Source organism: Amphiura filiformis, chromosome 5 (assembly GCF_039555335.1).
Source record: "Amphiura filiformis chromosome 5, Afil_fr2py, whole genome shotgun sequence".
Lineage (NCBI taxonomy): Eukaryota > Metazoa > Echinodermata > Ophiuroidea > Amphilepidida > Amphiuridae > Amphiura > Amphiura filiformis.
In genome coordinates, this window is record NC_092632.1 from 2,424,065 (window position 1) to 2,437,392 (window position 13,328).

General features: G+C 41.2%; 1 protein-coding gene across 1 annotated transcript; it reads right to left on the reverse strand.

Annotated features, from left to right (window-relative positions):
* Nucleotides 1-2,135: 2,135 nt before the first annotated feature.
* LOC140151737 (uncharacterized) lies at nt 2,136-8,129 on the reverse strand. Its single transcript, XM_072174073.1, has one exon. It carries the CDS (start codon nt 8,127-8,129, stop codon nt 2,136-2,138), a length of 5,994 nt encoding a protein of 1,997 aa, XP_072030174.1.
* Between the last annotated feature and the right edge of the window lie 5,199 nt (nt 8,130-13,328).

Consider the following 13,328-nt stretch of genomic DNA (forward strand, 5'->3'; position numbering starts at 1 on the left):
GGCACTCCAGATGAAACATTGGAAGAAGATCATGCGCTGCTGGCTTACTGCTCCAACACTGCTCCTTACTGCGGGGTTCCCTGGAATCCGACGGTCCAAGATGAACTTGATGAATTACAAACTCGCTGGATCCATTGATCAGCAATTCCGAAGCTCATGCTCCAACATGAGTGGTACAAACGTTTGCTGATCCTAAATTATGGTCGGTAGTTCCGAAGCAAATGGCTCCATACAGCCATAGGTGGCACAAACGATTACCGACGCTATTACTATACAGGGTGTAACAATAAAATTTGTACAATTGCATTTTGACTTCTCAGGACAAAACTAAAAGAGTTACGGCATAAATGTTATGTGCAATAGAGTTAGTAATATCTTGGCTAAAAGAAGACGTTTAGTTGGTGTCTTTACTAGCTTGGGTTCAAAAGTTATGTCCGATTAATTAAATCGTCCAGAAAACGTGTTGGGCCACTTTTGCCATGTTAGCGTATATCAAGTTTGAACCGCGTAGATTGTGCTTATCGTGCATTGAACATCAACGAACTGACACAAAAGAATGATAAGTGGTGTTTCTTCATATAATTAACATGAACTTATAATAATATGATATTTCTCTAAAATCTATAAATGAAGTCATGAAATTTCTTTCAAATTATCTAATAAAGTAAAGTAATTGCTCATATCCCTGAGATTGGTAAAACTGAGAACAGTTTTTGCACCCATAAGTACAAAACAATAAAAAATTGAAATTAAGTTCAGCTGGGCTTCTAGCTGTTCTGGAGCGACCACTATTGCCAGCATTTCTGTCAACAAATTTTACATACTTCTCATAGTTATATGTAATTGTATGCCTTGATGGAAAACGTGATTTTGGAAAATGAGCTATAAACAATCTTATGGTTTCTGCTTGACTCCATGTGCTACCGAATGTCACAACCATAAAAATACCCTCTTCCAACGTGAATTGGGGTTAAAGGTGTTGAACTGCAGCCACGATTTCTAGTAAATGAGGTTGTTATGCCAGTGCTTAGTTGTGAGATATTCTATTATGTAATCATTTCTACCACTTCGAATACCCCATTGTTTAAATCGACCTATCATAAGAGCACCGTCCAACACCGTCCAACATGGTTCAACTCTATTCAGTCACTTTTGTAACACTTAGACAAAAGTGGCCCAAGTGGTTTTAAGACTAGGTTACATAATTGCCTATATCTTCACTTGTATACCTACGATTTTATTGCAACAAAGCTTATCTGGTGGCTAAAGAAATTATCTTGATAGATATATAAATATCAAACCAAAAAATAGGCGGCATACTTGTGTCATTCTATTTTCAAAATTGTACAAATTTTATTGTTACACCCTGTACTCAAAATTATTTTTATATTTTTTGATTTCTTTTTTATTCAATCTTTCTTTCATACAATAATATTTGTTTTTTGTTGGTGTTTATGGGTGTTTCGTGTCAGTATGATTTTTTTCTTCAAACCGAACAACGACATGGCAACTCGAAAACAACATGGTTGCCAATTACAAGTACAAGTACAAATACAAGGAATGCTCTATTTCCATGTTAGGCAATCAAATGTTCACGGATGACTTCCATCAAAGAATCAAACCTTTGAATCATACATTTCCATTACAAAACATATCCTCTCTTATCAATCCAATGCCTTTCAAAACATTCCACAAACAAATTGCACAACAATTGTCCATGTCCTGGCCAGAATACACAGACAAGGTCGTACACCATTGAAATTAGACAAATTCAAACGTTCCAAAAAAGCTCTTCACCAAATTCTTAATAATCTTACTCCGATAAACCCATTTGATTTGTGTTACCGTGTTCGCATCTGCGCGAGTGCTGCATCGCGTACCTACGCACTGCGCAAGTGTCTCCTAATGAATAAATTTGAATTGCCTGCGCAGATGTCTTTTGCATTGAAGACCTACGCACTGCGCAAGTGTCACCTAGTGAAATCTGTTGTCAATAGGCCATGATTTTGATGATTTTTAACAACAAGACACCTGAGACATTCCCTACCGGATACATCAAGACAAAGTCAATCTAACAAACATAAAAGACATAGGCTCTGGACTTCAAGTCTCCAGAAACCATGGAAACAGACAGCTTATTCTTCTGCCTCCAACAACAGGCACAGCTTGCTGATGGGCCTCCGTAGGGTGGATGACTTGGTTCGGACATCAACCTGTCGCACTCGACCATTCTTGTCTGGCAGAGTTGTGACGATCTTTCCCATCAACCAGGAATTCCTAGGAGCTGACTCATCTACTATGAGAACAACGTCTCCAGTCTTCAGATTCCTCTGTGGCTGCAGCCAGCGCTGTCTGCGCTGAAGTTCAGGTAAATATTCCTTCAGCCACCTTTGCCAAAACAGATCGGCCAGGTATTGGATCTGACGCCAACGTCTACGAGCGTAGATGTCCTTCTCGACAAAGCACCCTGGTGGCATGTCCGCCCTCGGTCTCAGCAACAAGAGGTCCCGGGGCGCGATGACATCCAAGTCATCCGGATCATCCGACACTCTTGTGAGTGGCCTGCTGTTCAACGTCGATTCTATCTCACACATGAAGGTATGAAGTTGCTCATCCGACCTGCATGTCTTCAGGTGTTGTTCATTGAGGATGGCACACATTAACTTCCTCACAGTACGAATTTGCCTTTCCCATACTCCACCGTGGTGGGAGGCTGCTGGTGGATTGTATCGCCATTCAAATGTGTGGGATGTTGAGAAGTTCTGTATTTGGTCTTGGTCTAGTTCTTGCAGAGCGCGCTGTAACTCATTGTCCGCACCGACCAAGTTGGTTCCGTTGTCAGAGTGAATTACTTTGACTGGTCCACGCCTTGCTATAAATCGCCTAATCCCATCAATACAGGAACTAGTGTCCAGGGTGTGAGCGACTTCAATGTGGACTGCTCTGCTATTCATGCACGTGAACAGCATACCGTATCTCTTCCTAGTTACTCTGCCCTGCTTTATATGGAAGGGTCCGAAGTAATCTAATCCAGTGACTGTAAAGGCTGGATCATCACTCTTTACTCGGTAGGCGGGAAGATCAGCCATCTTCTGTTTGCTAACTGGCATTCTGTGTTTTCTGCAGATTATGCACTTCCCTAAGACTGACTTCACCTTAGCTCGAGCCTTCACAATCCAGTATTTCTGTCGTAATTCGGCGAGAACATGGTTACTACCCTGGTGATGAATCTCTCCATGAATATAACGGACTATGAGAGTCGCTATGTGGTGATCTTTCGGAATGATAAGTTGATGCTTCGCATTCTGCGGTATCTTGGCGTTTTTCAGTCTACCGCCTACTCTTACCATCCCATCCATCACCTGTGGGTCTAAATTGGTAAGCTTTGAGTCTAGTTGCAGAGATTTCTGTGCATGTTTTATGATTGCACACTCTGCCTCTTCCAACTCCTGCACAGTAAGTGCGTCTGTGAAGTTGTGACTCTGTCTCTGTTTGGTTCTAAGAATCTTCTTAAGTCTAAGCCACCAGGCGGCTGCTCTTCTGAGCCTTGTCCAGCTGGAGTAGTGCTCTATCAGCTGGTCTAGAGCATTATCTGTATCGCTCTGGTCTTCAGCTGTGACAGCGTGGACTTCCACGTCTGTGGACTCCGGAGATTCTTCTGATACTGCCGGTTCTGCTCCCGGCCACTCTTCCTCTGGTTCTGACAAGAACGCCGGCCCCTTTATCCAGTCTGGTCTTTCTATCAGCTGCTTGACTGACAGGCCTCTGGATGCATGGTCAGCGGGATTGCATGCACTGGGCACGTACCTCCACTGCTTTGGGCTGGACCCGTCTCTGATTACAGCAATCCTGTTAGCCACAAAGACTGGAAATCGGGCTGTCTCGTTCTTGATATATTTAAGTACCGTCTGGCTATCTGACCAGAAAATGGTGGTAGCTTGAATGCCCAACTCTCTCTTTATCATATTGTCCACTTTCACAGCCAATGTTGCTGCGGATAACTCCATGCGGGGAATGGACACCTGCTTTATTGGAGCCACACGAGCCTTACTGAGGATGAGGTTGCATTCTACGTCACCAGCTTCATTCAAAAGTCTCAGGTATGAAGCTGTTCCGTATCCACGGTCACTTGCATCTGCAAAGTGATGTACTTGGACTTCAGCATTCTCAAATCCATCTGGCTTCCAACATCTTTGGATCTTGAAGTTTTCTAACTCTGGGATGCTTGTCCACCACTTGTGCCACTTTCTCTTCATTTCATCAGGCACCTCATCGTCCCAACCATATTTCAACCGACACAACTCTTGCAGCATCTGTTTGGCTGGCAGAATCACTGGACTTGCAAATCCAAGAGGGTCGTAGAGCGAGCATAGTGTCGACATCATGCCGCGTCTTGTCATAGGGTTGGACTTCTGCTCAATCTTGAAACCAAACTGGTCGGACTCCACGTGCCACCACATGCCCAGAGTTTTGTGGCTCATCTTCTGGCTTTCAAGGTCTAAGTTCTTTGTGGTAGGCGACCTTTCTTCTTCTGGGATAGCATTCATGACATTCTGATGGTTGCTAGCCCACTTAGTAAGGTGAAATCCACCCTTACTGCAGATTGTCCTAAGGTCTTGGCTCAACTTCACAGCTTTTTCTTCTGTGGGTACTGATGTCAGTAAGTCATCTACATAAAAGTTGTGAGATACTGTATCTGTTACTAGCTCATCAAACTGATTTCTGTTGTCCTTGGCTGTCTGCTTTAAGGCAAAGCTGGCACAGGCGGGTGACGACGTGGCCCCAAACAAATGTACCACCATCCGATACTCTCTAAGTGGTAGTTCCACGTTGCCTCCTGGCCACCAAAGAAAGCGCAGGTAGTTGCGGTCATGTACCGGTACCTTAACCTGACAGAACATCGCCTCAATGTCTGCTACCAAGGCAACTTGTGCCTGACGAAATCTCAACAGCACGCCGACCAGGGTATTGGTTAAATCCGGCCCCTGTAGGAGCTCCTTGTTCAGACACCTGCCTTGGCATGTAATGGCGCAGTCAAAGACTACCCTCAGTTTCTGTTTCTCAGCATTGTACACTCCATGATGGGGTATGTACCAGGTGGAACCATCTGTCTGGTTGATCTCATCATCTGGCACTGGCTCTGCGTAGCCCTTGGCTATAGTTTGTTCCATGGCCTTTGTGTACTCTGTTTTGAATTGTTCATTCTTTATGAATTTCCTCTTAAGGAAGTGTGTTCTACTCTCTACCACTGCTCTGTTGTCTGGCATCTGTGGGTTTCCATCTCTAAACGGCAGTCCAATCTCATAATGCCCATCAACAGTTTTTACACTACCAGTCACCATATTCAGGAAACGTTGGTCTTCTGCTGACATCGCCAACCGACCATCACTCATACGTTCGTTGAACTCATGGTTCACATACGACTGGAACTGGGTCTCCAAATTTTCCAGGCTATCTTCTATTACACTGCAGAAGTAGGTTTGAACTTGCTTGTTAAACCTTCCTGGAATACCGTACACTGCCCATCCCAGGGGTGTGAGTACAGCGTATGGCTCACCAATTGCTCCTGTGGCCAATTCCATCGGCATGGTGGCTGCCGGAGTGTTGCTTCCAATCATCATTGTTACCTCTGGAATACATGGGTACTCGCTTGGTATTACTGGCAACTGTATATCGCAAAGGTGTGCCCATCTTCTCAGATCTTCTTGAGTCGGTGCGTCCTTTGCGGAGACTGGAATCTTGTCTTCGATATACACCTGTGGTAACGGGATGAAATTCTTCTGATTTAAATCACCCACTAGCAACTTATCCAACACCACCTTTGAGTTCACGGTTTTCTTCGAAGTCAAAGTTCCTATTAGCAGTTTTCTTTTTTGAGTCCTCAAGTTCATTCGCTGTTGTAGTAGCGAAGAGGCGAAAACCGCATCACAACCGTTGTCCAAGAAAGCATATGTGGCTATGAAACTATCGCTGGCTTCATGCTTCACCAATACTGGTATAATGGTCATTAATGGTGAGGTATCACTACTTGTAGCTGCTGAAGCTAGAGTCTTGGTGCAACCAGTCACTACATTACTGCCACTAGCAGTTACCTCTTCTTGTGACTTATTTCGTTTAGGTGATTGAGATTCTTGCTCTCGTTTGTCTCTATGCATCGCAGTTGGATGCGTTTTCTGACATTTACTGCACTTCAACAGATCCTTACACTGCTTCTTAGGATGTCCTGCTTCCAAACAACCAAAGCACAATTTTTTGTCAAAACAGAAGGCTGATTTCTCCTTAGGTTGCAACTTGGAGAATTTTCTGCATTCCATGATCTTGTGCTTGGTGCCATCTCCACAGTAGGTGCATGACTTGTTTGAAGCTTTCTTCTCTGTGACCTCTTGAGCAGTTGTACATGTAGTGAAGGCTTTCTTCTTGTTGCTACTGAAGGATTCTGAGTTCCCTATTCTACCAAACACTGGATTCGCAATTATCTTCGCCTGTCTGTCGACAAACTCAACAAGATCGCTGAACTTCACTGTGTTTCCTTGTTCTTCTTCAATAGCATACACTTTATTTCTCCATAGATTCCTGTGTCGGTATGGCAGTTTCGCAACAAGAATCTTCAGGGTGTTAGAATGATCTAACTCACTTAACGCATCCACTGTCTGCATCATGTTCTTACACTCGGTAAGAAATAGCGAAAAGGCATTTAAGCTTTTGTCTTCATCTTTAACTTCTTGCCAGGATTTGGCCTTCTTCAGCATTGCTTGTGCAATTTTATGGCCACTTCCAAACTTCTTGGCTAAAGTTTCTTTAGCTTTCTCAAAGCCTTCCTTTGGATCCTCATAATGAAGATAGCTCTCTACATATTTCTTGGCATCTCCATCTGTATGCTGACATAAGAACTCCAGTCTTTCTTTCTCATCATCTGTCTTGTCCTCGACACCAAATGCGAAGGCTCTCATAAATGATGTATACTTTAACGGATCTCCATCGAAAGTCTGGATCTTCGTCTCTGGCAATAAAGCTCGCAACTGCTGTTTTATCAGCAATCGGGTCAATTCACTAAGCTGTTCAGCTTGGTCTGCAGAGTGATCTGCCTGTCTTTGCTGTTGAGGCTCTGTTGGTACACTAGTTGTTGGAACATGTGGGGGGCCAACAGGCTGTGTGGGTACACTAGTTATTGGAACATGTGGGGGGCCAACAGGCTGTGTGGGTACACTAACTGTTGGATAATATGGTGGGCCAAAATATGGCTGTTGCTGTGGTCTATAGTCCATGTAATATGGCATAAACTGATCATACTGATCTACAGGTGCTGGTGCCTGCATGTGTCTATATGGCTTCATAGGAGGTGCATCATCATGCACATGTCTTGGTCGGAATGTATATTCCTCTGGATAACTATTGTAATCAAGCCGTGGCCGGTTCACATCACGTTCAGATCTGTGGTCTTCCAACTTTGGCTGTCTAACTTTCGGCCTGACTACTGGGTCCATATTTCTAGGTTTCAACGAAGCAGGAAGTCTATTTGGTGGCACTGGTACTTTCAAGTTCACCTGTACTTTCTGTGCTGACTCCTGATGATGAGGTACTATATTCCTATCATCACACTGCTTTATATTAGAAGCCAATTCAACATGTACAGTTTCTCCCTGTGGTTCAGGAGATATGTCTTGACCAGCTGCCATAGACCTGTCTACATGTACATCTGATGTAGGCCTTTGCATTCTGACATCAGATTTTTGCACAACTGGTTCCTGAATTTCAACTTTTCCAGGACTATCATCTTGGTTATCAAGCCAACTTTGTACAGTTTTTCGGCTATCTATAATGGATGGTAGAGGCAAACTATCCTGACTACCTGATGTTGTACTGAGATTTTCATAAATTTCTAATTTGGTATTTTCTAATTCCAATTCTGCATCTATCTCTAAAGACTCCTTTTGCTGTTGCAATTCAAGCTCTTTTTTCTCAATTGCTTGTCTTTTTTGAACTATTGTTTGTTTACTCATTAACTCTGCTTTACGCAGAGCAGCCTTGGCAATAGCACTGCTAATACTACTCTTTGATTTTCTGCTAACTTTGCTTTTAATGCTAGCGTGTTCGATCTGTTCAATATCCCCTGGATATTTTGCAGCCATAATGAGTCTATTTTACAATAAACTGGCTTGTTTACTATCTCACTAAATCTGAGATGGTCCCTGAATTAAATTCAGAAACAAATTTACAACTTTTACTCGTTGAGAGCAAGGACTGACTTTCCAGTCATAACAAAGATTAGACTTATCTAAGTCCAAAACCATGCAAGTTAGACCTAGCCTATCTAGGTCCACTATCAGCATGAACGCAAGTCTTGATCAAGTCTAGCGCCCAACGTGGTTTGTAAACATGTGCGCTGGACTTTTCTCAGCGCTGAGACAAGCACAGATTTATACAATATTCCACACACTGTGTGTACGTGTGCATAGCAGTGCAATACATAATGTACGTACATGCACAATAAACTTTTGTGAACTTCGTATTCTTTATCGAAGCTACAACTTTATGTATGAGATAACGATCAAATACACTCTTTTCTACTAATGTAGGGTCTAATTTTGACTCGTTCTTGAGTCTATCGCTGATCTTTTAGCGACCCTGGTTCTTTTCATAATATCACATCGATTTGGTCTGACAAGACTCGGAATGACCCATTTCCCCATCACACGCAAGATTTGCAGATGATAATGACAGGAGTATAAACAACATTGAAGCGATACTTATCGTTCTTGTCCTTTGGCTTTATTTCCTTTTTTTCCTATCTTCAAACATATATTATCTATCCACTAGACAGAATCTTTACGCTATCTTTCCGCAATCTTTGCGGTAGAAAAAGATGTAACTTCCGAGCATTCAAACAACCGGCATGATAACATTAATGATATTTCTGATCTCTGGCTGAAGTTATGGTCCAAAATAGAGGGCGCCAGCCAGGTAAATTTCCAAGCCAGAAAGTGGTGGCTACACTTAGCGTTTTTGAGCGATTTTGCTCGTTTTACCGCTTTTTCCCTTGTGTCATGGGGCCTGTATCACCCGCCATACACCAAATTTTTTGAAGGGGAAAAATGCATTGGGGGGGTGTTTGGGGGGGTCAAAAAATAAAATGTTTGAAATTGCCCATACTTTCAACCCCTGCAATTTTAAGGCAGTCAATATGTAGGATATTGTCCAATTTGAATTCCAAATGTGGCTTTACCACAGGGTTCAATGGGAGAATTCAAACTTTAAATGGCTTTTTCCGGAATTTCAAGTGCTTTTTTCCTCTGGCGTCAAAAAATTAGAATTGATTCCGGATCAAAGTTTCGCAACGAGAACGCGCATATTACTTAGGGCTTTCGAAAGAAGCGGGAAATTTAAATCAAATTTGCTCCACAGGTTCCAAAGTACACAATGTGCTTACACTCAGTGATTTACCAGCCTACCTTGTATGTCCGATGTGTGAAATGCAGCAAATGCTTAATGGGCTGTTCCAGTTAAAATCCTTACACCCTCTAGATGGAGGTCATGACGTCAATCTTGCACAGAGGAGTGTAAAAAAAGCGGGAAATTTAAATCAAATTTGCTCCACATCTCCAAAGTACACAATGTGCTGACACTGTGATTTACCAGCATACCTTGTATGTCCTATGTGTGAAATGCAACCAATGGGCTGTTCCAGTTAAAATCCTTACACCCTCTAGATGGAGGTCATGACGTCAATCTTGCACAGAGGAGTGTAGATATCAAATATGGTCACCCATTCAGGCAACTCCATTTGATATTCACACTCCCTGTGTGGAAGATGTCTTGCCGGGTGGGGAGTATGGAATTCAAATGGAATAGCCCAACATTTCTTCTTTTGTAGGATTTGAAGGATTTCAATATTTAAGTCTGTTCCAGATCATGATTTTACATTTGAAATCACTCGCCTTTAAAAAAATTAAACAAATCTGCAGGGGGGTAGGTGGGGGGCTGAAAATTTGAAACGTTCAAAATCACTCATATTTTTAACCACTGGAATCTCAAGGCAGCCAATGTGTAGCATATAGCTCAATTTGGACTCCAACTTGTATATTTTGCATAGGGTTCCATGTAAAATTAAAACTTCAAATGCATTTTCTGGAATTCCAAGTGCTTTTTTCCTCTGGCGTCAAAAAATTAGAATTGGTTCCGGATCAAAGTTTCGCAACGAGAACGCGCATATTACTTAGGGCTTTCGAGATAAAAAAAAAAAAAAAAAAAAAAAAAGCCGCAAAAAATTGAAATCGATATTTTGCTCCACAGGCTGTGTACTGTACAAACTCAATGTGTAGCTGATACAGTGAAATTTGACTGCCACACTCTTGCAGCCAATGGGCTATTCCATTTGACATGCATACACCCCCTAGATGGAGGTCATGACCTCAATCGCGCACGCAGGGGTGTAGATATCAAATGGAATCGCCTATTCAGGTAACTTCATTTGAAATTCACAATCCCTGTGTGGAAGATTAAGGGCATGTCTTCCATAGGGGTGTATGGATTTTAACTGGAATAGCCCAATGGTTTAATCACCTGTTTGAGTTCTGCATGTAAAATCATCTGCAAGTAAGAAGCCCCCATGTCACAAGGGAAAAAGCGGTAAATCGCACATTATTTCACATTATTTGCACATTATTTGCAGAATCTCGACTCTTTTTTCAGATTATAAGCTTACTTAACAGAAATTGTGGGAACTTTTGGCGAACTTAGCGTTTTTGAGCGATTTTGCTCGTTTTACCGCTTTTTCCCTTGTGTCATGGGGCCTTCGTGGGGGTAGTGATGCCCACCGTAATGATTGAAAATGGACATTAAATTGATAATTTGATATACGGAGAGTGGTTTGAGCAAGCTTTATGAGAACGACTATTGAATACATAAAATCAATTATTGATAACTAAGATAACTTCAATAAGGTATATTATGGAGATATCCTATATGGAAATTGATTAGTCTATATTCAATCAATTATGCATGTGCTACCCAGCAAACAGTGCACGTTTAAATGTCAAGTTATATCTGGGGTATACATAAACGTTTTTTAACACTTGCTGACTAAATGTTTTGCAAATATGTTTGCCAACAAATATTTTACAATAACATTTTGACAACATTTTAAAATGTTGTCATAGTGTTTCTCAAATAAAACGACATTTGAATCTTACTATAAATACGGTAAATTGGCAAAATATTGGGGGGTTTATACCCCCCCCCCCATCCCCCGGGATCTACGCCTATTGCGGTTGCCTAAACTTATTTTTAATGCGATTTCTCATTATTGAAAGCATACTAAAATGGGTATATCATAACATGAACTACTCCCTATTCCAGAAAAATCAGCACTAATTTTTTGGATTAAAAAATATTATCCTGTTTTGCCAAGTGAAACATGGCTAAACCCTAAACTTTTCTAACTGGCAATAAAATAAATAATAATAATTAATACATGCGTTTTGGGGTGTCTTTCGTATGCTGTGACAATAAAGCCCAAAGACTTGTAGAAAGGCCAAAGTTCATTGTGTTGTAAAATTAGGGAGATCCCCAAGATTGTAAAGTGAATATGACATCATGTTGGGAAAAACCCACAGAAAGTGATGTAATATGAAAGGCTAATGTTTATAATTATTCTTGGGAATTTCCCAGATAATATCATTTATGTTGTGAAGACGTGAATGAAGTAATTGGGTATGAATAAAATGGTATTTTCCATTGTTTGGGATATCAGCAAATGTAAACACAATTCTACACAGTTGAGAGTTGTTGTGGACTAGCTAGTGTGCGTACTGTCCATTTCTTTCAAAGAAAGGAAATTGTGAGCCAGAAATGTTTTATGTAGTCAAGGTACTACTATTTAGCCAGTAATATCGGAGAAGATCTAGAGTACGTCAAAGTGCGTACCTCTTCCAAGAAAGGAATATATTCTTCTGTCGACTTGCTGAAGTTTGGATTATGAAACAACACATCTGTCAATGTAAGTGGAAACAGGGGGACAACTGCTGAATGCAGGCCTGTTTTCCATTAGAAATTGTGTGGAAAGTGAAAAGAGCACCATTTTGGAGATAGTCAACTGTGCGAGGATTTTATACAAAGGATAGAAAATTTAGTGGACTTTGCTGAACAAACTTTAAAATCAACAACAAAAAAGAAGGCTGCTGGACAAGTAACTTTGCTAAAGAGTGTATTCTGTATGATTGATTGTATGTTGACTCACATAATTGATGTTAACCCATGCTTTACTTTTGATTAAAAGTCTTAGAAATTATCAAGTTAATTAATCAGTGTGTTTTGTTGTGCATTCTGAAGTGAATTTGGGAAAAAGGTGTTTTTGGCCTTGAGTCCTTAAGCGACTCGTAACAACACAACTTCACGCTTATACTGGATTTCAATGGTCTCTATCTTCGACTAGCATTTGGACTTTTCAACGATGCCTAATTCATTTACAATTTCCCAATTGTGTGCGTTATTCTTGGATCACTGGGAGTCATCAGTTGCGCATGTTCCATATGGTCCATTGTATTAATATCACTTGAAAGATATTTACACATCTGCCATCCAGCTTCGTATCGGAAGGTCTATAATCGACAAACACCGTCGATTATCGTGTTTTTGTATGGTTAATTCCCGGCGCCATCTTCCTTCTTTACTTTGACTATTTTGGTTGGGAAAGTTAATGGTCATCTCTTACGAGGTCGCGTCTGCACTTGACCATTCACGGGAAGCTACTTCTACAGTTATCTGATTGATGTACCACACATTGTGCCGATGCCGATCATTTACTGTTACCATGGTTACGGTCGTATCTATTGTCTCGTCAAGAAATCAAAGAAGCGAATGTTGTTCTGGCTACAATATAGCTTGATAATGTGGACACCATATGAAATGTGATGTTCAATATCTACCAGACATGGCCGAATTTTCTATCTGTAGACAGGTGTTGCCCTGGGTTTATCTAACAGTTCCATTAACTTCATCATTAATCATGTTACGGTATAATGAACAAGAACTTACTTTGTCGTATAGTTATATGGTATGAAATATAACAAGATATTTAGTAGCTTTTGTAGGAATCGGTGATACGGACAATCGGACATAGACCTGGTGGCGGAGGGGAGGTCGGGGGAAGAGCATATTTTTGTTCCGGTTTTAATTTCAATTTCCGACAATTTTAGAATCAATGAAGTGTGTTTTGCTGTAATTTTACCCTATTTGGGCCCAAAACACGTTTTTTTCGTGTAGAAAAGAAGATGCACAGGGCAATTATAATCATTCTTCCATCATGAATTTTAGGGGGGAGATCCACCCTT